Here is a 26,972-nt window from a genome sequence, read left to right as displayed (position 1 = left end):
TGTTGAGCCCACGGGGCAGCGCGGCTCTGATGGGAGCGCTGCAAGATCTTGGCTGCGTGCGCCGAGAGTTCAGGAGCTTCTCGGGTTGGGATTCGAAAACCTCTTTGGTCACATTTTGCAGGAGGCTGCAGCGCATCGCCGTGACGCATCGCCACACCGCTTCTTTGCTTGGTTTTGTTTTGTTTCAATGCTGCAGCAGTTGAACATCCAGAATACGGGAGCATCTCGAAGTGAAACTTGCGTGCGAAGGGGGCTGAACGCACTGCGACTGCGACGACAGAAAAATCTTTTCAGTGCTAGAATGCAGCACTCGATTTGTAGGACGTGTTTTTTTGGTTGTTTTTTTTTGTATTTTGCACCACACTCACACTCACGCACTTGATTATGCAAATGCGGACCTGGCAGAAGCAGCCATTGTTACATAAAGCTCTGTCCTGGACACCTAATCGAGCGTTTAAATTTTTGAAGACAACATCTGGCGGTTCTCACATTCAGGACAGTAAAGGAGGCCAGGCCAGCGATGACTCCTCCATCTTGCCTTCCCAACGTTGTTGCCATGACAATCGTGCACAGCGCTCCCGTCCCCCGAGAGATGGCGAGGTGGAAGGGAGAGAAAGGGAGATGAAGTGAAAAGACTGAGAGGAAGGAAGTGGCGTGCGGTGCGTAGGAAACAAAGGTGCGGCGATGAAATGCGTTTTGGGGTTGTTTTAATTTTTCTTGTAGCGACGGGTGAGGACGAGAGAGAGACGATGTCGTCAAGAGTCGACCAAGGCGGAGAGGTGGAACGTGTAGGGTTCAGTGTCAGGGCCAGAATTCACTCTCTCGATGGGCAAAAGAGAGCGTTCCTGTCCGCGAACAGCCTCCGCGAGTGCGTGCTTGGAGCACCGGGAGGAAGAATGTGTTCTCACATTGTGTGGGCTCCTCCGCCGGGTTCTCAAGGCCGCCGCCGCGCTCGGTTCAAAAAGCTTCCAGCCTCACCAGGTCAATCCAGCGAGCGCCGCCGCCGCCGCCGCTCGCAGTAATGACTGTCATTTGCCCTCTCCACCTCCTCCTCCTCCTCCTCCTCCTCCCTTAATTGAATGTTATTTGACAGCAATTGGAGTCGGAGGTTTGGAGAGCAAAAGCATTGTTTTATCTCCCCTCGCCTGCCGCAAAACAGCAATTATACGAGCTCTGCAGAAAGGAACATTTAGGATCATTGCGGTTTAAACGTGTGTGCAATGTGCCATTTTTTTGCCAAATGTAAACGGGCAATCTATAATTCACACCGTTTGCAGAGCAGCAGAGTCAGTTTGGAGAACTGCTGCCCGAGATAGCCGCCGCCCGCACGCAGTGGCGGAGGTTAGTAATTATCGACCGACTGAAAAGAAAAAAAATGAAACTTGATTGTGGAAAGTTATTTTAGGAGGCCTTGAGAGTCGAATGTTGCCACCTAATGAGACACCCGAGCTGCGGTGAGGTGGCTCTCTCCCGATAGCATCGTGCTAACAGAACGTACATGAGGATTCCTTCCTGTCTTGGTGACAGCACAGCAGCCGACTTGCTGTCTGGGTTTGGCACTGGCAGCAGCGCTGCTGTATTCATTAGTGATGGGAGATAACATATTTTTCAAATTCAATACGATAATCCATGTTTTTGGGGTCGATATTGCGAATATCGATATATATATTTTTTTTTTTGGTTCATTTAGGACCAAACAGCGTAGGTTCCACGTTCAACGGGGGCCATCGCGTGTTTTCCTAACGTTTGCACGTACACGTGTACGTCGCCAGTTTGTTTACTCCCCCGTCGCGCCTGGCTGCAAGTGGCAGAATCTTCGTCAGTCTGGCGGAAAAGGTGTTTCGGGATTTTTTTTTTTTTTCCTTCTCGCAAATCAATCCTCTTTAGCAGACGTGACTCCCTTAGAGATCAGTCCACAGTCTTTGAAATGGATCGACTGAGAGGAGCTTTACCTCCATTCATCGGCCCTTAGCGGAGCCAACCATATCTGAATTATGGCTGCGGTGTGAAATATAAAAGCCGTTTGTATTCCTGCGTGCCTGCTACCTATTCATCTCTGCCTGTGGTGCATTAGGGGGAGAAGAAAAGAAAAAAACCTACTCGCGTACGCGCTCGCGTGGCATTTGTATGGTATGCATGAATTCACACACGCTTCCACCCAGTTGCGTGTTGCGCGCGAGAGTGGGGGAGACGGGGGTTGGTGGGGGGGGGGACACGCAATTCCCATATTTTTCTCCGCCGCTCATGAATGTTACATCCTGTCAGATTCGACTTTGAGTCACAGCCGTACGTCAGCAGCACAATGGCACAGGTAGTGAGAGAATTGAACACAATTCCATCGCCCACGCGGAAGAAGAAAAGACGGGATGTGAAAGTGTCGCATCGCGTCATCTCCTGCCGGCCAGCGTAAAGTCGGGGTCCATCTCCTCCAATCACTGTTCAGTTCTGAATCTAAACGTGTTAACCAATATGGCCGAAGCCGATGCAATTTAATTGGTGTCAAGCGGATGGTAAATGAATTTGACCTTTCAGCCAAGCTGAAGATTTTTTTAAGGTAAAAAGTTTCTAGATGTTTTTTTTTCTTCCCCAACGTCTCATTTGGAGCTGCCACATCTGCCCACTGTTGTAATTGTAAACACTAATAACTGACATCTGACCTTCTGATGGGTCAGTACTTCCTGGGTCTCTCTCTCTCCATCTCTCTCTCTCTCTCTCCATCTCTCGGTCTCTCTCGCGCGCACACGCACACATGCAAATATGTTTCCCTTGCTCCAGCGAGTGGCGCCCGATAATCCCAGGAAGAGGGAGGCAGAGTGAGCGAGAGGGGAAAATAGAGAGGATGAATTATAAATCGTGTGGAGAGAGGGGCTTCGCAGCAACACAGAGTTTTAACATTTAATGATATTTTTTTTTTTTTTTTTTTGCCGATGCGGCAGGAAGAGCCTCAGATGGATGCTGGCTCGTTGGAACGTCGATGGAAGGTTCCATCGCTGCTCCGAGCGTTGTCGTTGTTTGTTTGTTTTTGTTGTTTTTTTTCCTTCCTCACTCACTGGCGCCGTGTTGGAAAAATGTTGACGGGGGAAAAAAAAATAAAAATTAGGAAGTGAGAGACGCTGCACCCAGAACCAAAGGCCTGGCGCTGGTGGAAACCGCTCTCCTCGCTCGGCTACCAACTAACACACAACTACCGCCCCTCTACGCACAACTACCACAGCTGAACATACAACTACCACAGCTGTACACGCAACTACTGCTGTTCTGCACACAACTACCGCCGCTGAACACACAACTACCGCTCCTCTGCGCACACCTACCGCTGTTGGACACCCAACTACAACCACTTTACACACAACTACCATGCTCTACGCACAACTACCACCGCACTACGCAGAACCACCACCACTACACGCACAACTACTAGCATTTCCTTGGCAACAGCGACTCTCGTGTCCCAGTCCTGCCTCGCGCTGCTCGAGCGTTCGTCTATTTTTGTCTCGCCGTTGTGCGCTGTGTAGTAAATGTCAGGAAATAGGGAGTGTTGCTGCCAAACAGTCGCACACTGTCTGTGGGAATGTGGGAAAAGTGCGCCTGTGTGTACAGCAGCCGTTAACGAGGGAGCGGCGATGATTCCCTCCACTGGTCTGCTGCGAATCGTCTCCCCTGATAACGGGCTCCGAGTATTAATATTTCATTAGCACAAATGAGATTGATCTTTTTTCGGTGTGTGTGTGTGTGGGGGGGGGGGGGCAGCAGAGAGAGGGAGAGCGGCACGGCGTACGTATGGATACCAGGGGGAGGGAAAGAGAGAGGGAGAGAGAGGGAGAGAAGATCAAGCTGGTGGTGTAAAGCTTTTGAGCAAAGCGAGAGGCAGCGGAGGGGAAGAGGAAGCGGCTCCTCAGAAGATGCGCGGCAGAAGCTCCGGCTCCTCCTTGATATGACGGCGCTCGAGCTGCCGAGCTGCTTCACGGCGGGGACGCGTTGAGATTCTGCGGGAAATCTCGACTAGAACAACAACCACAAAAAAAAAACCCCACCGGAAACTGGCGAGTCAAGACTTGCTGGGAAGGGCAGTTGGTGGTGGAGGTGGAGGAGGAGGAGGAGGAGGAGGAGGAGGAAGGAGGTTGGGTGCAGCTGATGGGGACCTGTAGCTCTCGCACCAGCAGCCTCGGGATGCAGCAGCAGCAGCAGCATAAGTCAGCCTGACTAATGCGGACGGATCGGGAGCTCCTCTCCTCATAGCGCGGGGTGGAGAGCGGAGCGCGAAGGGGGAGGAGATCACTTGGATTAGCAGCGCCGCTCAGAGAGGGAAAGCAACAGAGAGGAGTAGAAGGAGGAGGAGGAGGAGGAGGAGGAGGAGGAGGAGGAAGAGGAGGAGGAGAGAGACCCAGCCGGCCGGCCGGCCCCAGTCGCGCTCTCCTCTGCAGCAGCAGCAGCAGCAGCAGCAGCGAGCGGGGCTTCCTGGGTTCTGCGTCCTGGCGAAGCTGCTGATCAAAGAGGACCAGAGGGGGGGACGAGCACAGCAGGTCATTAATGCTCTCTCTGTCTCTCTGCCGCTGCTTTGCAGGAGTGGTGCCAGCCAAGAGGAGTCCAAAGCTGGTGGTGAGTACTCTGATCACCCCCCCCCCCACCACCACCACCACCACCACCACCACCACCCTCCCTTCTTTTGTTTGTGCATGTTAGCTCTCATTATCAAAAGAAGCTTATAGTCGACCAGACACGCCGACACGCGCCTCCAGAGTCTTTTCTTTGATTGTTTCTTCCCTCCATCCATATTTACAACCCGCCCAGCTGCCTCCGTCCCTGCTCTTCTTCCTCCTCCTCCTCCTCCTCCTCCTCCTCCTCACTTCTGCGACTTTTTCTTTGTTTGTCACGCCCCCCCGCGGGGGCTTCGCCCCTGCCCGTCGTCGTTCCTCCTTTGTAGCACTTCCTGCCCCGCGTCTCTTTGCGTCCTGCCACGCTTGCCGTCGTGTGAGTGATCAGGCACAGCCTGGGCAGAGCGGCGAGACGGGCGGCAGGCGAGGGGAGAAAAAAAAAGATAGGGGGGAAGAAAAAGGGACGCGGTGGTTTGAGAGGCAGCGGCGATGAGCGGGAGGTGCCGAGGAGTGAATCACTGGAAGTGATGTGGAAGTTGTGGCTGGAAACAAAGTGACACGGGAGAGAGAGAGGCTGCAGATATTGTCACTTTGATGGAAATGCGCCCCCGAGGCTGCGATCGACAGGAGGGGAGGGGTGTCGGAGGGGGTGTGAAGACGCTGGGAGATCAGCCTCGTTAGCGAAGGTCTCGGCAGGCACGCGCCTGTTTGTTCCGAAGGGTTTCGAGAGCAGATGCCGACTCATTTCTTTTTTTCCCCCCAACTTAACCTGATGTAAAAAGTGGGGGGGGAGGAAGGGGTGGGAAAAAAAATCAATAGATGCTCGGATGAAATGCCACCGCTGCCTTAATTTACTCAAACCCTAATTCACCCCGGGAGAGAGTGAGAGACGCGGAGGACGTTTGTCGTGCTCGCTCTCCTCCAAGGTCAGGGTCTGAAAATTCCAACAAAACAACAACAAGAAGCCCTTGTCCTGTATGATTTTTGGAGACTGGCGCTTAATGCCCCCTCCATCCCCCCTACCCAACCCAACCCAACCCAACCCAACCCAACCCAACCCAAGGCCGGCTAGATTTTAGATTTAGGATTAGTTTTTAAAATTGTCTGGGCCGTGGGTGTTACCTATTTAGGTCACATGGTCCTCTGGTATGGAGGAGGGGCGGGCCCTGTTAAAGGGGTCGAATGGCTCTGCCTGACTGTCGCTTTGGATTAGTTTTACAGTGAGGAAAAGCCAGTCCCCCCACCAGCACCACCACCACCACCCCACTCTGTATTATGTCAGTGAAATGTCACGCTGCATGCAACTTGGTGTCAGCTTGGAACGACCGTTTCGCCTCCAGTTGGGAGGCAAAAAAAGAAGAAAAAAAGCACACAGAAAATGCTCACAGGAAAGGAACATATGCAACAAAAAAAAAAAAAGAGCGTGCAACCTTAGCCTGATAGCACCAGCTATTTAATCTAAGTCCGTTGTGACATGCCTGCTGCCCTTCACGAGGGGCATTACTGAGATATTGAAGTCTTCATCTTGTGCACAGTGATAAGATAAAAGATGTCAACCCTGTGCCGGCCTTGTCTGAACATTGTAAATGTCACAGTGTTTAGACGAGGCAGGAGAGGAAGAACGGCATCCTTTAATATTATAATATTGGATTACACGGTTTAAAATGGAAATAAACGGTCTTACCTCCTTTTTTTTGCTCTTAAAATCGTGGAAATGGACAGAAATAAATCCGCTCTTGCATGTTGTGCACCGCAAACAAACCAGTTCCCTGCACGTCCTTGGTGGCCTCGAAGAGAAGAAAGGTCTTAACCACCACTGAGCAAACGAGTTCATTAACATTTAGTGGGCATTGTCCAGTGACGGTACATAATGTCGCTGCATGCGCAAATCGCCGCCTCAAACACGTGACGGTTCTCACCACGCTCACAGTCTGTCCTCTTTAACTTAAACGGAATCCGTGGCAGGATATTCATATTTCAAGCCATCGAGTGTCTCGCTGGGAGAAAAAAAAAAAGGAAGCTGAGCCTGGGCTTTAGGTGATGAACTGATGTGTGGACATTTTCCTTTCAGTCCCTTTGGCAGATATTAGCATCAAATCCCCCCCCCCTCAAAAAAAAAGAAAAAAAGTCCAAACGTCCAGGTCTGAAGGCAGCGGATGAACCTTTGGCTGTTGGTCTGCTTGCCTGTTTTCTTTCCTTCTCTCCCCTGGAATGTTGCATCGAAGCTCATCTTTTAACAAGTTAATTATTCAAAACACACGAGCGTCGCAAAAGACAGAAGAGGATCGTATTTGAAGATTCCAAACGCCAACCAAATGCAGTCCACGAGAAGGACTCTAGCCTATATATTTGCCTATTAGAGATCCGTCACATTTCTATGTGCAACCATGGAAACCAAGAATTTTTCGCTCACAGTCAAGCAGCTGTTTCTCTCTTCTTTTTTCTTTTTTTTTTATTATTGAGAGGTGTGCTTCTGCAACGTTAAGAAAAAAAGAAAAAGCGACCTTGGACGCTTTTTCTCTCTCTTTGTCCTCCATCGACACCCTTTTCACTCCTCTCTCTTCCACCACCTCGTGCTCATCACTGACTCACTCCCACTTTTTCTCCCTCTCTCTCTCCCCCGACCGCCACCTCTCGTGCTGCTTTTTTTTTTTCCCTCCACTGCGCACGCACGCGTCCACCTCCATACCTTACGCACTTACGCCTCTCCGTTTTCTGCCCGCCCAGCACCAGTTAGAGAGGAAAGACAGCCAGACCAGCTCCCAGCACAGTGTGTGCAGCCATCGCAGCACCCACACTGACTCCCCGAGCCACCCACCCTCTGTCATGCCCAGTGAGGGCGTGGTTCCCACTCCCGCTGCCCCCAACCAACCTCTGCCTGGCTTGCCCCCTCAGGACCCTGCAGATGGCACCCTCACCCTTCAGAAGAAGCCAGACCCATTTAAGATCTGGGCACAGTCCAGGAGCATGTATGAGAGCAGACGTGAGTATCATTTGCATTTTTCTTAATTTTATTTTATTTATTTTTTTTTTCCTAAGCGATTTAACAGCAGTTTCCAAGGTTGGAGACAAACGAGTGATTTATCTTCACACGGATCTGGTTGGCTGCTTTTGTTTGTGTAGGTGGTGCTGTAGCGCCTAGTGGGTTCACTCCTCATGTTTGCGAAATGTTTCACCTGTCTGGACCTGTGTGGCTAATTCGATGAAGCATGTTTAGTGGGTTAAACATGTACTGAAAAAGGTCTCATTCATCATATGTGAAAGCAAGTTATGCAAGTAGTGCACTTCCTGTTTATTTTTTAGGGAAGGTTGTGATGTGTGACAGGAGAGTTTTGTATACTGGAGTTTGAGTAAAAGGCTTCGGAGAGGGAGGGATTTAAATATTGTATGGTAATAAATTTTGCGCAGGTTAGCTTGTTAGGTTGTTTTCATTTCCGTTGGTGGCGCTGTTGGGACCAATTATTATCATCATAATTAGAAAATTAGGACGTGTATCCATGTGTGTCAAATTTCATGACATTTGGAGCATGTTTGTCGAATGTGTACTGAGAGAGGACATTGATATTTTTTTATCAAAGATTATTGTGCAAATAGTGGACTTCCTGTTTAAGTGACGCCTCTGGTTATCAGTCTGAATGCTAAGCTAAGCTAACATGGTGCTATGAGAGAACCATGGGAGATGGGTAGGATTATTTCAAACGACTTCTCTCCGCACTGCCTTCTGAAGACTAAAAGCAGTTATTCTGCCTCGCCATTTGGAATGAGACCCCTCAGCACAGAGTTTTGGCGGGTGTGATTCTGATCTCAGTCAGCAGCTAATAGTGTCATGACCATTGGAAAAAAAAAAAAAAAAAAAAAAAAAGGAGGGGGGGTTTATGTCTGTCTGCCTCTCTCCATGTTTGCTAAACAACCGTGTGCCGCTCGCTTAGTCACAAACGACCGTGGCGACAAAAGGTGCCTCCAAGAGTGAAATGCCCTTGGACACACACGAGCGGTTGCTAATGCTTGATGGAGTGCGTACGAGATGGAGGAAAAGAATATAGGTTCCTTTTAACTCAGAGGATCACATCAGAAGAACTTAACAGCTTATGGGTTTGGATTTTAGGATGCTGGGGAAACTCGAAAACACAAAAGTGGGGCACAGTGATGCAGACGGCCTCTCTCAGTATCATTTGCAGTCGTGGCTCATTCTTACATTATGCATAGACAGACGCTGCACAACCCACTTCCTCTCGGTGCCTAATAACAGAATAACGGTGAGAAAGCGGGAGAGTCCTCCCCAAAAAATGTGCTAATATGATTATTCCGGCTCTAATTTACATATTTTACCAGTCTGCCGTGACAAAGGAAGAAAAAAACACAACCGCACGTCAGCGGCGTGAAAGGCCGCTGGGTGATTAAGGAGGGATTAGGTCTATCATCTTGTTTTTGTTTTTTGTTTTTTTTGTTTTTCGCCAGCTAAGAGGCGGACGCGCCTCGTATCGCGCCGTCGCTTAATAATTGTGGCAGCGTGTAGAATCTAGGACTGCTGCTGATTAAATATTAACTCAGCCGGGAGTGGGCTTCCTCCAGCTGCTGTTGATTGGTATATCTGTTTGATAACCCCTGAAGGAGTCACAGCCCCTCCTCCACCACTTCTTAAGCTTTTGTCGAGAGGAGGGAAGACGCAAAGCCAGAGAGGAGGCCAGCGTGACAGACAGGCCTAGATTTCATGCACGCACCCACTGTAACAGAGCAGCGTTTGTTTTAACAGCACTAAATGTAGAAGGAAAGAGGGCCGCTTTAGTTTACGCAACATTGGTTTACCTGCTTTGATTGCAGGCAGAGGGTTATTACCAACTTCTGGCCGGTTCCATTCCCACCAAGCTGGTTATCAAGGGAGAGGTTCAGTCTAATGGCCTCGCTGCTGTCCTTGCGTGGCAGCCGTGCTGACAGCAGGCAGAGCAAGAAGAAGCAGCCCGTGCAGACTGGCAGCCTGTGGGCAAACCGGGATGACACAATTTCCCTGTGTCCTTCTGCGCAGTAGTAGTAGTGGTGGTGGTGGGGGGGTCTTACTGCATAGCTGAAAAAATGTGGGTAAACGTTAGGATACAAGTTTGAAGGATTTAACTCCCTAGTTCTGCTGACGCCCACTTCTTTACTTGAGAGCTGAGGTTTAAAGTTTCATTCAGGGCGGCAAGCATTTAGCGACGGGCCTGCGTTTCCACCGACGGGGTCAGTAACGAAGAGCGTGTCGGACCTGAAGGTGTGGCGCAGCGTGGCTGGGCTCCTCTCACCGGTTCCTCTTCTATTCCAGTGCCAGATTGCCAGGAGCAGGACATTTTCCTCTGGCGGAAGGACACGGGCTTCGGCTTCCGCATCCTGGGAGGAAACGAGCCTGGGGAGCCTGTAAGTATCCCTCCACCTCAGAACTCCATGAATAGTTCATCGCCACGATGAATGGCATGTGCACGCCGACGCCGCCTTAACGCCATCGCTCGGAACTGTCCTTCACAGTTGCGTAACTGTTTAGTTAGTCAGTGCACTCACTCTCTCCCTCTCCAGCCTCTTGCGCTCGCTTTTCCATACGGTACGCCTTTCAGCCGGAGTAGCGTGGAGTCCTAAGACATCAGTCTTCTTCTACCGCGAGCTCTTGATCTCTGGAGACTCGCACAGACGGCTTGTTAGGAGAAAGCAAAGGCCTCATCCACCGCCTGTCTGTTTTGAAAAGAGGGAGCTTAAGGGAACATGGAGGGCAGATATTGAGAAGTGGAGGAAAATAAAATGGTAGAGGACTCCAGGTCCAGCCCATGGGGATTTTCACTTGTTGTTTGTGCCAACAAAAAAAAAAAATGTGTGGGGTGGTGGTGGTGGTAGTTCGGCGCCTGTTTCTGTAAGAGCCATGTGTAGACTCCCACACAATGCTTAAAGCATGCAAGGCTCTGCATGGACCCAGAAGGCTGCATCGTCTTTCTTTTGGTTCCTGCGAATGTCGACCACAAGCACCTCCAAGTAATGCAACATGGGAAGGTCCAGGATGTAAAATTTGACCTGATTAATGATTTTTATATTTGTAAGTCCTTAATATAGTGCCCATAAATACATTATTAAAAGTGTACTTGCAGTGGGAAAATTATTTACATATAAGAATATACTTAGAGGAAGGGTGTTGCTACCAATTAGTTGCCATCTTGCAACATAATATTTCCAAGGAAGCCCGGTGTGGACAATCCAGCTGCCTGACGGCGTGTTTTGCATGTAAGGTCATCAAATAAACCAACAAAGAAATAGATAGACAAGGTATCCAGAATTGTGTGTGTGAAGGCCACTGTAGCTCACTGGCAAGCTTGGGAGAGGGAGAGTTAGCGAAAGAGCGCTGCAATCTAAAATGTAACCACTTGACGTCACTGTAGCTTCTCCAGATATTACACACTCGACCTTTAAATGGATAAATTGTTGTTGTTTTTTTTTTACAGATCTACATCGGGCACATCGTAAAGTATGGGGCGGCGGATGAGGACGGTCGGCTGCGGTCAGGCGACGAGCTCATCTGCGTGGATGGCACAGCGGTGGTGGGCAAGTCTCACCAGCTGGTGGTGCAGCTGATGCAGCAGGCAGCCAAACAGGGCCACGTCAACCTGACCGTCAGGCGCAAAAGCACCGGATACGGAGGTAACTAACTAAATCCCCTTGGCGATTTCCAATATGCAGGTACTACCCGAAAAATTAGAACATCAAGTAAAAGTTGTTTTATTTTGGCAATTTAGCATAAAGGATGAAACAACAAATTTTATTACACGCAAATTGACATATCTCAAGCAGTTCAGCACTTTGCTGATTAAGATTTTCAGCTTATTAAAACCACAAACCCACTCACACATTTTCTGAGTTTTTGAATTAGAGTTTTTTTTTTAAGCTGCAAGACCTGAGCAGCAAAATCCAAAGAAATAAAAACTTGAAATATATTGATTTGCATATTATTTGTTTATATTATATGTCAAATTCACCTTTTAAGTTGAATTGCAGAAATACAACAACCTTTTCAGGATATTCTAATTTTCTGGGTAGTACCTGTACTGTCCTAGTAATAGTTCTGACCAGTGAGCCATTATTGGATGGTGACACTTTTAATAATGACACGCAATGTTATTTTCTACATTTCTATTTTTCTCTGCACTAAAATCGTGCGACCCCAAAGCTGAGGTACTCCACAATAATCTCTCTGTAAAATATGAGCCAGTTTTATTCTGAACGTACACAACAGCAGAGTCCAAAGAGCTCCACTTCAAGCAACAGCAACTATAAGTAAATTACTTTTCACCGAAGTTGAATATTTTAAACCCTTTTTTCAAAAGTAACGAGCACATTTTTTCAGTGTTGGAAGCAGAAAGTATAGATATTGTCTACAAATGGAGAGAGTAAAAGTATAAAGTACAGTACCAAAGTGCACGTCGTTACTTCCCGCCTCTGCCTTGCCATCAAACACACGCCACTGAGTCGGAGGGGGAAAAGCTGACTGCTGCCTTCTCTTCCTGCTCACAGTGTCCAAAGGCGAAGGCGACGTGCCTCCGTCGCCGGCCTCCTCCCACCACAGCAGCACCCAGGCGCCCAGCCTGACGGAGGGCAAGCGGACCCCGCAAGGCAGCCAGAACTCGCTCAACACCGTCAGCTCTGGCAGCGGCTCCACCAGCGGCATCGGGAGCGGCGGCGGAGGGGGCAGCGGCAGCGCGGTGGTGCCCGCCTCCCTGCAGCCGTACGACGTGGAGATCCAGCGGGGCGAAAACGAGGGCTTCGGCTTCGTCATCGTGTCGTCGGTCTCCAGGCCCGACGCCGGCACCACCTTCAGTAAGCGGGAACAAACTGGGGCGGAAGGTTGGGACTGACTGGGCCTGTGATTCGGTTTGAAATGAAAGTGTGTGTGTGTGTGTGTGTGTGTGTGTGTGTGTGTGTGTGTGTGTGTGTGTGTGTGTGTGTGTGTGTGTGTGTAGCCGCACTCTGTTGGACTTAAATGCTTTGATTTGACGTCTTCACCAGTCGGGTTGGGTATTGTTTGAATTGAAATGATTGCGGTTCCGAACTTGCCTATAAATTTTAAATCTATCAAGTAAAACTTGCGTTCAGCAGGATCACTACATGGCCCTTCACCTAAACACTCTGAAACACTGCCAACATGATAGTTTGATAGAAAAGGGTTTCAGGTGTCCACAGCTGAAAAAATTGGTAATGTAAACGCCTAAACTTTGAAAAACCTCTCAAATATCGATAAAAGGTTTTTACGCACTCTGGTGGTTTTTCAGACGGCTCTAGATATAGACGGATATAGAGGTATATTGCAAAAGCGTAATTTTTCACATTTACATGTCAGCGGACGTGTGACGTACAGGGTCACATGTGACCAGTTCACTTCAAGTGAAAATGGCGCATTGTGTTTGGATGGAGGAGGAAACGGAATATTTTTTTTTTACAAGTAATCAAAGAGAAAAATATAACCACCATTCTTGACAGCAAACGTAAATAAACAAAAAGCAAACATAATTCTCATAAATCTCGCGGGACGAGATTTTTACGAGAATTGCGTCTCGCAAGAATTACAAGAATTCTCACGGGGACAAGATTTTAGGAGAATTGTGGCATATGCGCTTAGCACCATTCGATATAAATACTTCGAAATCGTAATTGTACTTGCGAAAAACTGTAATGGAAACACAGCTACTCTCTCATGCTATTCATTCCTGTTGAGTTTCGAGGGTGTAAGATGGTCCATTTGATGCCCTTCTGCCCAGTAGGGACAGTTTGAAGTACCCATCCTCTGTTTCAGGCTGGACCTGGCTTTATCAGAAGAGCCACCAATCACAGGTCCAGGCCTCTCAGCTACCCCTCGGGGGTCACCAAAGTCCCCCCTGACACACTCCATCAGCCGTCGATGCCACTTAAGTATCGCAGCGGAGCGAGATAATAGGTTGTATTAAAATGACTGAGGCATCGATGAAGAGTCCTAGACCCCCTCCCCAGCTTAAACAAACTTGGCATTAAGCTCCATTAGATGAATCTCCATCGACAATGTCGTGCCAAGGTCCCTTGTTTAGTAAGCCATTATGATGATGTACATGACGTGTCACCGGATTAGGGAAAAAAACAAACCAAAAACCCTGAGAATGGATGAGGTGTAGGCCACGCTGACCGCCCAGGGAACATTCCATCAATTCGGTGAATGGTGGCGCTTGGCGAAAAAGCAGTGACAATAATGAAGGCGTTATTTATAGAGACACCAGCGGTGGTGCCAGGCAACAACCTTGTCTAAACGTCTTGAAGTCTTTGTGAACGTCTCGCTCCGCTGCCACCGCTGCTGCTGCTGCACTTTCTTCCTCTGCTCCATCACGATCCCTCTTGGGACGATGAGATGAATGGACTTTTCGCTTTAATGTAGTGATCTGGGATCGTGCCGAAAGCGTCTCTCTCCTAATGGATTCCAACCATGTAGACGATGGGCTGGAACCTGATGGAAAAGGGGGCGGGGGGAAGGGGAGGGTGGTGGTGGTGGTGGTGGGGAATCAAAGACTTGCCATGGTCTTTCTGATGCTTCCAGGAGCGCTACATGTCTTTTTTTTTTTTCTCTCCTCCAAGCCTTTGGAAGAACAAAGTGGTTTCAACTGATTCCATCGCTCATAAATCATAAATGCATGTTTTTTATCCCCCCCCCCATTAAGTCCACCGGTCGCCACCTCGAGCCATTAAGACACAGGATTAGTGCCGGCTATTTAAAACACTTACCGTCTAAGTTGTACAGCAGTTTGTGATGGGACGCGAGCGACCGCACCTTTTTAGTCGCGCTAATGTTGCAGCAAAGTCAAAGGCAAACATCTTGAATAAATACACAAAAAGCGCTCGATGGAAAGATGACAATGACGACAATAAGGAGCATTAGAAGACGCGAAGGTCTATTCTAAGGCCTCGTGCGTAAACGAGACATCAGGATGTGACGAACGCTGTCACTCAGGTTCCCACAGCAGCTCCTCCCCAGGTATCCTGAACGTGGTCTTGGCTAAGTTGTGCACCTTCCAGCAGCTCAGTGACCTGATCGCCCTCCCTGTCTACAGTGGCAGTCGTGTCCTCATTGATCTGTGGCTTGGAGCTCCAGTGGCGATGCTGTGGCCAGTCTATTGAAAAGCTGTCAAGCATGTTGGCCGCCGCGGGCTCCGACCTGTGGCACATGATTCACAGCTTATTGATCAATATGCTAGAAGCATAGAGGGCCGGTGGGCGTTACGTTGTATTCCTACCTGTGAGGACTTACATTTTTTTTTTTTTTTTAGATTTAGATATTGGTAATATAATGCCTATAAATACATTAATGAAAGTAACATGGTTTTCCTACCCCTAAAACAGTTCTTAAATATATATTTAAAGGAAACTTGCATGGACAATCCAGGACGTCTGACAGTGCGTTTTGTAATTAGAGTGACTGCTTATGTTGCAAATAAACCCTCAAAGAAGATGGATGAGGGGTCTAGGTTTGGGTGTGCAGGTCACCGTAGCTTGCTGGCAAGCTCAAGAGGGGGAGGGAGAGTGCAAGACGCTGCAATCTGAAATGTAACCACTTGAAGTTGCTGTTTCTTCTCCAAACGTTCAAAAATGCACTTCAATTTGAATGTGGTGATTCACAAAACTAACCTTTCACCTGCTTTTGTCCTCTTTTTTTTCTTCCCCCTCATGCTTTTCTTGCAACAAACCAATCAACGCAATCAATTTGATCATCAATCAACAATGCTTCTAAACACACCTGCACTGTGTACCCACACACACACACACACACACACACACACACACACACACACACACACACACACACACACACACAAACATTTTTAACACACAAAGCTGGAAATGCATGTGTGGCCATGCCCCACAAAATAGGGCGCATCATCGAGGGCAGCCCGGCGGACCGCTGCGGGAAGCTGAAGGTCGGGGACCGGATACTGGCGGTGAACTGCTGCTCCATCACCAACAAGTCCCACTCGGACATCGTCAACCTGATCAAGGAGGCTGGCAACACCGTCTCGCTCAGGATCATACCGGGTGATGGTGAGTTGCCGTCTGAGCGCAGCAGGATGTGACTTGTGTTGGGGGAGAGGAGAGGAGGGGAAGGGGGGCAAGAGAAACTCTGCACGGCGGTGATTCATCCATCCCGCTGGTGTTAATCCCCTCGGTTTAGTTTGGGAAAAGGAAATGGAACTGACTCACGGAGCAGCATAAGCAGTTTGCAAAACCCGGGCTTCACATTTCGGGGTAAAATATGTCAAGCGCGGTAAGACGGATGACAGTCGGCTAAATCGCAAGTCCTCCAAAGAGAGTACATTACAATAAAGCCTGTCAGTCAAAGCAAAACTGAAAGCGAGTTGTGCGTTTCATGTGTGCGTGCACAGTGAATACGGGGGTGCGCGGTAAAAGATGTCATCGCTTTGTAAAATGAGAAAGATGTCAGTTGTTTGTCTTGACATTCATACGTTCGCATCTTAAAGAACTAGACAGATGTGCTTAGGTACCTCTGTGCATCTTTATTTAGAGATTCCAGAATGTTGAGCAAGATGGGATAAATGAACCCGGCTGCTGTTGGATGTAGTTGTGCTTCTGTTTGCAAAAAAAAAAAAAAAGAAAAAAGAAAATGCAGTCCTGCAGGGTATTTGTTTTGGGTTTTTTTTCTCCCTCTTAGACAAGCACGGGGAACCAAATGATGCAAGTCACAAGATGCTGTTTCAGTTCTTTTTCTTTCTTTCTTTCTGTTTGAAGTTGGGGCAAGTGTTGCCCAATGAGCAAATGGCAGATGACAACATCAAAGGCAGTTAGCATCAGGTTGAATAGTGAGGCCTGTGGGCGCTGCACTCTGGTGGACAGCCCTTTTTTTTCTTTCCTTCTTTTTTTTTAAAAAGTATTGTTGTGGTGACAGACATGACAAGGAAAGCACTTCTTTTTAGTTTTGCCTTTTTGCCCCCCAAAATTAATCCTTGTTTTTCTAATTCCAGAATCTTCCAATGCTTCTCTGCTGACTAATGCGGAGAAGATAGCAACCATCACCACCACGCACACACCTCACCAGTCAGAGTCACGGTGGGTGCACGCATGATCACCTCTGCAGAAAGAGTGGGATGAATAAGAGAGTGTGAATTAATGTTGCTTTTTGTTGTGTTTTTCTTTGAAAGGAACAATTCAAAATCGAAAGGAGCGCCTCCCCCGCCGCCATCACAAACTCAGATGACGCAGGTAAAACTGAGCGGAAGTGCAGCCGTGGCTTTGCTCACCTTCGTGAATACAGATAAAAACGATTTTATTCAAATCATGAACATGCTGTTTTGTTTTGTTTTTTTTACTTTTTGGAATCATTCAAAAGTGTCTTTACAGCCGCACAATTGCTTGCATGGAAAGTATAAAGACTTTCACCGTTCGATATTAGCTGGCCTGAAACACAATCAACTCTACTAGTGATTAGAAAATAACTTTGGTCAGTTTGGGAGTGCTTTCAGTAACAACAACTCCTGATGCTGCCTCATACAGGCGGGTTTGCAAATTTCAAGTGACAAAAAAATGTGAAACAGTCAAATGGACAGAAAGTAAAGTTGCATTTAATTCGTCCTTTCGCTCGTCCATCAGTCACTCAGGTGAAGCTCTGGTTCTTAAATACATGTCATCAAACAGATGACGCTCCCTGTTTTGCCAGTAGTCGTGCCCTTCGTCGTGCCCTTGTGCCGTCCTCGCTTAGTGATCCGCGTCCCGCAGCCTTGAGTAGCATTAATTATGCATGCCTTCAAGTGTATCGCACTGCCGTGGACATTCTGCCAGCGCTGTGGGCCGCGGCACAGTTCGTCCTGAAGTTTGGACTCGACCCCTTGACCTCGGTTTCCACTTCGTCTTGATCGGCATCGTCTCTCCTTCCCGTCCCAGGAGGCAGAGTTCTACTCCGTGGACCTCGAGCGGGACAGCAAAGGTTTCGGCTTCAGCCTGAGGGGAGGGCGAGAGTACAACATGGACCTGTACGTCCTGCGGCTGGCGGAGGACGGCGCCGCCGTCAGGAACGGCAAGATGAGGGTACGAGAATTTTTTTTTTTTTCCGGGACGACGAGCGAGCGAGCGGGCGGGGCTCGTCTTTCTCTCCGTCTCTCGTCACGTGCACCTTTTCTTTCCCCCCCCATTCTTTTGATTAAACTTCATAGCTGGCTCGCTCTCTAAAAAAATAGTGCGGCGTGTGTTGCAGGTGGGAGACGAGATCTTGGAGATAAATGGAGAGAGCACAAAGAACATGAAGCATTCACGTGCCATTGAGCTGATCAAGAACGGCGGTCGCAGAGCGAGGCTCGTCCTCAAGCGGGGAGACGGCTCGGTCCCTGAATACGGTAGGTAGCCATGCAGCTGGATCCCTTAACTCCCTGTCTGTGGAAAATACAAAAAAAATAAAAAAAATAAAAAAAATCTAATATTTAAATCCCATAAGTGGTTTCGCTCGACGCTGTGGAGCCTGCCATAAATCTTGCAACACTCTTTTATAAATAAGCTAATTAGCGCGTGAAGGAAAACTGAGTCGCCGAAAGTTAGTGATTAATAAAGTGATCGTCGGGACAAAGACAGACTCGACAGGAAGCCAACGGAACAGAAGATAACAGCCTCCCAGCTGCTCTTTATTCTCCTCCGCAACTTTCAGAATTCTTTTGGATCACTTCCTGGTTTAACTGGGCGTCACTTCTTTTTATTCTTTTCCTTTCAGCAACTGTTTTTAATTTTTTTTTTTTTTTTTCAGGAAATGTAATTTATCTTGGAGGGAAAAAGAGTCGCTGTGTTGATGCATTGTAAAGCAGCCTCTTGTCTGTTTTATTTCTGTCTTCCTGTCTATCCTCCTCCTCCTCCTCTTTCTCTCTATTGTTGCTGGGCTCTTCCTCCTCTCTCCAGCGATGATGGCTCCTCATCTCGCTGTTGGTACAATGAGGAATGACAAGATGGGAGAGCCCTGTTTCTACCTAATGGGCCAAAATCAGACCACGGTTTGTAGCCAAAAGTCTGTCCCCCGTCCCCCCCCCACCGCCCCCGAGTCACGTTTCCCTTTCATGAATTCTCCTTTTATTCATTTATTTTTGTCCACCCTCTCAGCGCATCCCCACCTGACTGCCCCGCTCTGTGTGTGTGTGTTTGCGTGCGGGTGTTGTTGTTTTTTTTTTACGCACTGTGCATGCTTTGTCGTATCATGCCTGAAATAAACATCTCACAATTTAACTTCTGTTAAATGGTACTTATAAAAGCAACTTCCCCACCCTGCAAACCTCACACCAGACATTTATTTTTTTTTTTTTACCGGCCTCTTTACATCTCATGCTGCTGCCGTAGCAAAGTCTAATCTGGGCGACCTGCAGCCAAACACACTGTCTGTTTTGCTTTTTGGTCTGTTCTACCAAAGTGATGCTCATTGAGCTGTTCACCATTGTGTTTGGAATGGTCTCCTGGGTGCCGCTGTGTTGTCGATAACCCCCTGCCCCCACACTGCCCGACCGCCTGTTGCACCTGCTGTTGTTGCTGACATCACCTCGTGTCCCAACCCGCAGTCGATAGAATGACGCTTCAGTGCTATTTGATGTTTGAAGATGCATAAAATGTTAAAACGTCCGAGAGCTTCACCATCTCCGGGGACATACATGTATGTACATACGCTACTCACAAAAGTCAGTGCCGTTGGGCTTTGCTGATGATTTGACCTTCTCTGAACTTTCGAATGTCCAACTGTTCAGTACTTATTTCATAACCTGCTCTTCTCTATCAAGGCAATTAACTGCAAATTAATCGACCACTGAATATTCTGGATTGGTGACATTTGACTTTTAAACAGTCCATTTCATCATCATGCCGTTCACATTTTAACACCATCAGAGCAAGTTGACGACTAATAAATAGGTCACATGACAAGTTATACATAATTTCTTTGGTCGTGGTTTACACACCAGTGTTGCTAGCTTTTGAGTCAATAAATCGTTTGAGATGAAGAAGACCTTAGATTTGCATCCTTCCACTTAAAAGCCCATCATTTCATGACACAACATCACTGTGGCGTGAACCTTTTGCACTTTTCCTCAAGTGTCACACGCTATCTATCTACTATCGCTAACTTTTGGTGAGCAGTGTATGTATAGGAAACATTGGCAAGACCACAATTCCGCATGACAAATGAGCGCAGAAGCTCCTTCAAGCCAAACATATCACCTGACGTCTACTGACGTCCTGACCCACTGAAGCACCAGTGCTCCTTCACTCATCCAGAAAAGGAAGCCTTGTCAACAGTCTTTCATTTCCTTTTCTCCTGCAGACGGCAGCAATGACGGGCACCCTTCCACACCCGGGGCACAAAACACTCCGGAAGTGAGAACACTGCCGCCGAACAGCAGATACCACACCTCATTGGAGTCCAGTTATCCACCAGACCTTCACAAACCATCATGGCAGGAGGAGGCTGCGCGTGGCCGAGACGGGTACCGGAACAGGGACAAGGCTGGGTTCGATCACGTGGACTACCAAGGCCAGCAATTTAACCCCCACCATCATCTCACCTGGAACAAAAATCACAGTCAGAGTCCCCCTACTCAGCAGCACTCTCCAGATCACGGCGGCAACAAGAAGGGCCGCGGCCGCAAGGTCAAGAAATCCGACTCGGAGAGCGGCATCTCCAAACTGCTCAAGACTCTGAGGAAGGACAGCTCGGGGAAAAAGGCGGCTGCCGCCGAGAAACTGCGAGGGCGAGAGCTCTCGAGCAGTTCCATTTTGGACGAGAAGTTCCGTCGGCAGCGCCGAGGCTCCCTGGACCACTCGCCGACCCGCAAGCGGGGCTCGTCCCCCGACCGGCGGCGAGCCAAGTCCATGGACCGGCGGGCGGAGCGAGCCCACCGCGAGCGCACGCCCGAGAGGGAGCGCGGAGGCGGCGGCGGCGACGACGACGGCGGGTTCCTGGCCGTCACCCCCGAGCGCGGCCTCTACGAGCGGCGGCTCCTCATGGACTCACACACGCCCGGGAGAGCCCGAGAGGCGGCGACCCCGGAGCGCGCCGCCGCCACCGCCGCCGCCGCCACCACCAACAACTACAACAACAACGGGGACTCCTCCTCCTCCTCCTTGTCGTCCCTTCCCCGGGGCCGCGTGCACGACAGGGCCGCCAAGAACGGCAACCTCCTGAGGGACTCGTCCCCGGAGCGGAGGGACGACCGGTACCGGACCAACGGGACACCGGAGAGGCGCTACCGAGCCGAGCGGGACTCTTCCCCCGACAGCAACTACAGCCGGGACGAGCTGAACTATGCGGGAGCGAGCAGGCTGAAGGACTACTACGGCATGATGAAGAACAACGCCGCGTGCAACAACAACGCGGCGATGGGCCACGGCGCCAACCAGCTGCCTGAGCCCAAGAGGAGGCTGTACAAAGAGAGCCCGAAGGACCTCAGCATCTGACCTCAGAGCCGAGACCTCTCCCGTCCCCAGTCCCCGCCACTCCCTCCTCTAACCCGTGCAAAACTCATGTACAATACACTGGAATTGGAATTTTCCGAGGATACAGACTCTTTGCGCTTTATCCGGTGGACTGGTTTACTGGTTGATTTTAACTGACTCGACCGCTTGTGATCCTATCCAGTAATTCATGAAACAGCAGGAGTGCAATCCATCTATCAAGTTCACACTGGCTGTTTTGTTTTTTGGGTTGGTTTTTTTTTTTTATTTTTTTTTTTACCTCCATCGTTAAAGTTTATAATTTTGATCATACCAGACGTCGTTGTATTATAGTTAAGGTATTGTACGTGCCTGCATATGAAAATCAGTGATATTGCTTTTGTAGGCATTTGCTGAAATCTAAATATTTGTTCCCTCAGAGGTATGAAACATTCTTCAGGTCGTGGTGACTTCTAGGCTTGTTTTCAACTTGTTTTTAGATGTCTTTTCCATCTCGGAATGCATTACTGGACAAACTATAGCACAAGACACTGGTGGTTCACAAGAACTATGGGAGCCTCTCTGGAGTTACGCCAAGATTTAAATAGGAAATTTTAAGGTAAACGATGATGATTTGGGATTTTTTTTTTCCACATTTATTTTATTTTCTGAATTTGGCACATATCTTGACCAAGTTGGTTTTCTTTTGTTTTGTTTTTTATTGAACAAGCTGGAGATGCACCCTGTATATGGGAGAAGCATGTTTTGAAATGATTAGAGCATCCTTGAAGTGTGTGTCAGTTCACCGTCCTTTGCATCATTAAAACCACGTCTAACTGAATTTAAGAGAGAGAGATCACTTGTGATTATTGGAAATGGTTTTTCACGGTTCTCCCATGCAGCGGTCTCACAATAATAATAATAATAATATCGACTGCACCGGTATATTTGTTTCTTAAAATGTACAAGGTTGATGGAAAGGAAGACAACTGCCCCTAAAATACTGGCAAAAACTGATTGATTCTTTATCACAGAAAACTGTGTGTTCATGAAAATCTCAATTTCGGACACTAATTTATACCCGAGTAGCTGCCAGAAGCTGCAAGAAAAATAACTTGAATTGAATTGATTTTTTTTTTAAAGTGTAAATGGTCCCTGTGCAAGATGCATGTGCACATCTAAATGTCGTTCAACCACTTTTTGTGATGGGTCTAAATGAGAATAATGGTTGAGAAACATGCACTGGAATACCACAGTCATTGTTAGTCCTGCTGTCATGTTGCGATACCCCCCACTGACCACCTCCCGGGTTCTGACACTAAGAGCTGATGTGGTTTTAAGTGTTGGTGATGCTGTATGTGGAGAGTTTCCGTACAGAAAATGACCAATCTGCCATGCTGAGCCATGCTGTCACGCCACTGGAGTCTGACTGCTGCTTTAAAGTGTGTTATGTGTGTGTATTCTCCGTTTTTATGTTTCATTAGAGAACTCAACTTATATTGGATAACCCACAACAAATGCATTGTTTGATAACTGTTGTCGCCATGGTACTGTAAAAAAAAATAAATAAAAAATTAAGGAAAAAAAAAAAAGAAGAAAAAAAAAAACACCCGTTGGCCATCAACTGTAAAGATTTTGTTTTGTTTAGTTTTTTTTTTTCAAAAGTAACTATTAGGAACCTGTCAAGGAATAAAAATGTTGCCTTTGTACAAAAGAGAAATTTATGAACACCTCAGCAGTGAGGAATGTGATATTGTGTTTATATCTCTAAAAATGGACCTGATGATTTATGAGAAATATGTTGATTTACTCTGGATCAGGTATGTAAAGACATTTTGAAACGAACGACTGTATTTGGTCAATTAATAACTGTTTGATGGTTTGAATCTCTCTCGATGGTTAGCCTGCCTTTGTATTATAAAGCACTTGTATGCAGTCTGTGTTCTTCAAAAGCATTAGTTCTTGCCATGTGCTCCGAACATAATGCTGTCTCTGTGTTGATAAAAAGCAGTACATGTATATGGGCCAATCTCTCTCTTTTTGTTTTTTGTTTTGTTTTTTTTGTTTTTTATAAATCTATGCATATATAAATACTACATTGTTCATAGCTTTATTTGACCCATGAAGCTATACATAACATTAGTCTAAGTAAAAGTAGATGTGGACTAGCTTCTTTCCTTCAGATGGATTACAATGTATATGTAGCTATCAAAAAAGTCTGTGAATGCTATTTTTATTATCAAATAAAGTTTTCCATACAAATTTAAACAGATTTCTGTATTTCTGCAAAGTTGTTCTTTAACGGCCTCCGCTTTCCTGTCCCTTCATTCACTCACCACAAATGTTGGCTAGTTGCCTGCATGACCTCCGCTAAACAAAGCTATGACTCGTTTTAGTTTTCACACAGAAATGAGCCCGTTAGTGTTTGTTAACAAAGTTTCAAAACAATGCTCACTGCGAGCCTCTAATATTGATCCGGGGGGAGACATGACGCAGCAGCTGCAGGTCCTGCCTGCAGCATAGACATAAATGGATGCCATTGCCATTATGGGATGTCCTAGAGTCGTCAAACAAAATGTTTGTGTCACCAAGGGCCACAATTTACACAACCTTTACTGAAAGAATACAGGAAGTGCACAATTTGCTTACACATATGATGAATGAGATCTCGTTCACTACATATTTCACCCACTTAACAGGCTTTGTCGGGTCAACAGACTGGTTTAAATGAGAAACACAACTTGGATGCAAGATGTCTCCTGGTAGCTCAGTTATGTTTTATCCATTAGCTCTCTGTCAAGGTTAACCTTTTCCTAATGTGATTAATAGTGGTGAAAGATATGCATTAATCTCTCCAGATTATAAACCCCGTTGATAATCCCCAGGTTGGCCAAAATCTAAATCCAAGGTGACCTGTCATTGATGTGAGTGTACAGTGACCCTGAGGTTAACGATTCAAAAGATAATCAAATACTCTTCTAAGTCTCGGCATTTTTCTGGCTTGGTTAGTGTAGAAGTGTAGCAGTAGACTGACACCAAGTCACTCAAAGTTAAAGCTCGGTGGAAGGAATTTATTCATGACAAACAGTCCGAATAATTCATTAACATTTACTCATTTGATTAGATATACTACATACATATAGACTTCCTCACCCATACTGCAAGTAAAACATAACAGATTAAGCAATTTGCAAAGTGCCATTTATTTTACGTTGCTTTGATTACATGCGACTACATTCGAAAGTAAGCCAGTAGGATCCAACTGTGAAAGATAAACATTTTTCCTTCCTTCTGAGGAAAAATATCACAGATAATAAAGTTGGATATTCTGTACATACAGGAAAATCACTGTAATGGGCTGACTTTTCCTGTGACTGTCTTTAGGTTGAACCAACTCGTTTGTTAAAATACAAAAAAAAAAGAAAGAGAGGAAGTTGTTTCTGCCGACATTAGCCTTCAGTCGTGTCCCGGGAGGCGCAGGAGTCGTCTTCTTGGATACTGGATAGTGGTGCCCTCGCAGACAAGCCTTTTATGCGGGAGACACGGAGCTGGAGGAAACAGAGGAGGCCTCGGTCTTGGATGCGGTGGATGCGCCTTCCTCCTCCTCAAAGGGGTTCTTGCCGCAGCACATGGTGGTGATCATGCAGTTGCGGAACTGCTTGTTCATGCAGATGTAGATCATTGGGTTGTAGATGGCGGAGCTCTTGGCAAAGAAGGCTGGGATGGTCATGAAGACTGGTCCAAACTCGGAACCCTGGTGTGTGAAAATCCACCAGGCCACGCTGGCGTAGGGCAACCAGCATACCAGGAAGCCGATGACCATGATCACCACCATGCGGGTGACTTCCCTCTCAGCCCTCTGGGTGGTCTCAGACTCCTGCTGGGCGGCGGCAGCTTCCTTCACAGCGCAGAGCAGGCGGCCGTAGCAGAAGAACACGATGGTCAGCGGGGTGAGGAAGTGGCAGACGAACATGTAGATGACAAAGGACTCGTTGTTGAATCCCTCGGCACGTGTGTAGTAGTCGACTCCGCATGAGCACTGCATGCCCTCGGGGATGTAACGGGACCAGCCGACGAGAGGTGGCACGGCGCATGCCGCGGCCATGAACCAGCAAAAGGAGAGGCCCATGATGGCGTGGTTCTCCCCGAAGCGGAAGTTGCTGATGGGCTTGCAGACGACCACCCATCTCTCAATGGCCAGAACGACCAGCGACCAGAGCGCTATCTCACCGCCCAGGGTGGCGAAGAATCCTTCCAGGTTGCAGCCGAGACGTCCGAGAACAAAGTAGCCGTGCATGGAGGTGTACATCGTCGTGGTGAATCCTCCGAACACCATGAAGAGGTTAGCCACAGCGAGGTTGAGCAGGATGTAGTTTAGAGGGGTCCGCAGCTTCTTGTGTTCAATGGTGACATAGAGGGTGAGGAAGTTGACGGGGAAGCCGACCAGGATGAGAAAAAACATGTAGGCGCCCAGGGCGGCGTAAGCCGCCGGGCTGACAAGGTAGTACTGCGGGTAATCATAAGGACTCCGGACGATTCCCGTGGTGTTGAGCATAGGGATGTAAAAATATGGTCCCTCTGTGCCGTTCATGGTTGCGGCTTGCGGTCGGTATCAGCCCTTCGGTGGTAGTTCCTTTGGCTGGTGAAGAGAGTGATAGAGGGGGACCTTGCTACACGGGAACACAGGTGGGGCTTTTAAAGGCGCACCTGGGATTATCACTTTCCAAATCCGTCAGCACAAAGTGATTTAGGACACGGTTAATATGTAATCCAGCCACCACTGCAAACATAACTGATCACTCATCAAGATATTAAGGTTACACCTGTTCATGTCCATTATAAAGATAGAAATCAACAGTCTATTCACTTCAACACCCTGGAGATATCTAAGTTTTGTGAATGACCTGCCATTTTGAAAAAAGTATCGCGGTGAAATTTGCCAAAGCGCTTTCAAATTATTTCTTCCACCCTCCCCAGGACATTTGGCCAGTGCTGCCCACGTGAAAAAGAGAATGTGAAGAACATTTATTTGACCTCTTTGCATGCTCGCGATTGCTTCCTGCCATTTGAAAACTACTTCAGTAAGTAGCAGTAACGCCTACAGTCTCCTGACTACACAGTATGAATACTGCGCAACGTAAAACACGACATTACATGAGTAATTTGGCTGCTGGCACAGCTGCAACAGGGTTACTTCTATTATCAATTCATCTACCAAATTCTCTTCTGACTCTCCATACAGTGGCGAGTGGTGGTAAAATGTAAAAGACATATCAGAGAAAGGCATTTTCTTTCCTTAGCATATACATATATATGTAAATCTGTTTTCTGTTGCTCTGATTTATGATGTTGGAAAATGAGCACTCTCTAAAACTCAAAACAAACAAGAGGTGCAAGGCCCAGGTTAAACTGTCAAAAAATATATGACAGTTTAACCTCTGAGTCGAAAACGCATCTGCGTTTGTTGGTCCGGTGCCTGCCAGTGAGGAAAATAAATGTTGTTTTTGGGTGGACACTTGAGTGCTGCTGGCCTTTTCATATTTTTGACACCTTTTTTTTAATTAACATTTACTTCATATTGTGTCTTGAAACGTATTCCGTTTTGTTTTACAGAATACAAAGAAACTATGAAATTCCAAATGAGTGAATGATAAATGGAAGATATATATGCACACACACACGCACACACGCACACACGCACACACGCACACACACACACACACACACACACACACACACACACACACACACACACACAGTAGAACATTCTATACGTGTCCACGTCTCTTGTCCACAATCACCATACACATGAGGGCCAGGTTCAGGTGCAATACCGAGTGCGGCCCAAGCCATGTTGGTGCTGCTGAGTGGTGAGCCATCTTAGCTGTTGGTAAAGAGCTCAGCACTTTCCTAATGGGTGTTGTATTAAAGAGATTTGGGGCTTATGGGCGT

General features: G+C 47.6%; 2 protein-coding genes across 15 annotated transcripts in view; one reads left to right on the top strand and one right to left on the bottom strand.

Moving 5' to 3' along the window:
* Window positions 1-23,288, top strand: part of LOC142888594 (membrane-associated guanylate kinase, WW and PDZ domain-containing protein 1-like) — a 79,636-nt gene extending 56,348 nt beyond the window's left edge. For 9 of the 14 annotated variants that reach the window (XM_076027055.1, XM_076027054.1, XM_076027052.1 and 6 more), the window contains 11 exons: window positions 4,565-4,599; window positions 7,323-7,578; window positions 9,892-9,983; window positions 11,051-11,246; window positions 12,117-12,419; window positions 15,453-15,656; window positions 16,595-16,679; window positions 16,772-16,832; window positions 17,511-17,654; window positions 17,821-17,959; window positions 19,912-23,288. In XM_076027055.1, the coding sequence (XP_075883170.1) occupies window positions 4,565-4,599; window positions 7,323-7,578; window positions 9,892-9,983; window positions 11,051-11,246; window positions 12,117-12,419; window positions 15,453-15,656; window positions 16,595-16,679; window positions 16,772-16,832; window positions 17,511-17,654; window positions 17,821-17,959; window positions 19,912-21,044 (2,648 nt within the window). In that variant the 3' untranslated portion in view covers window positions 21,045-23,288. Of the gene's footprint in view, window positions 1-4,564; window positions 4,600-7,322; window positions 7,579-9,891; window positions 9,984-11,050; window positions 11,247-12,116; window positions 12,420-15,452; window positions 15,657-16,594; window positions 16,680-16,771; window positions 16,833-17,510; window positions 17,655-17,820; window positions 17,960-18,509; window positions 18,602-19,911 lie in introns of all 14 variants that reach the window. The other 5 variants (XM_076027062.1, XM_076027060.1, XM_076027061.1 and 2 more) reach the window with 3 other exon arrangements.
* A 916-nt stretch (window positions 23,289-24,204) lies between these two features.
* On the bottom strand, window positions 24,205-26,172 carry LOC142888593 (rhodopsin). Its single transcript, XM_076027047.1, has one exon. It carries the CDS (start codon window positions 25,609-25,611, stop codon window positions 24,550-24,552), a length of 1,062 nt encoding a protein of 353 aa, XP_075883162.1. The 5' UTR covers window positions 25,612-26,172; the 3' UTR covers window positions 24,205-24,549.
* Window positions 26,173-26,972: the final 800 nt, after the last annotated feature.

This window comes from Nelusetta ayraudi, unplaced genomic scaffold, assembly GCF_046127955.1.
Source record: "Nelusetta ayraudi isolate G7.1 ecotype Tasmania unplaced genomic scaffold, CSIRO-AGI_Nayr_v1 ptg000019l, whole genome shotgun sequence".
Classification (NCBI taxonomy): Eukaryota; Metazoa; Chordata; class Actinopteri; order Tetraodontiformes; family Monacanthidae; genus Nelusetta; species Nelusetta ayraudi.
The sequence above is the reverse complement of the archived record's forward strand: the minus strand, read 5'-3'. Positions and strand labels throughout refer to the sequence as shown.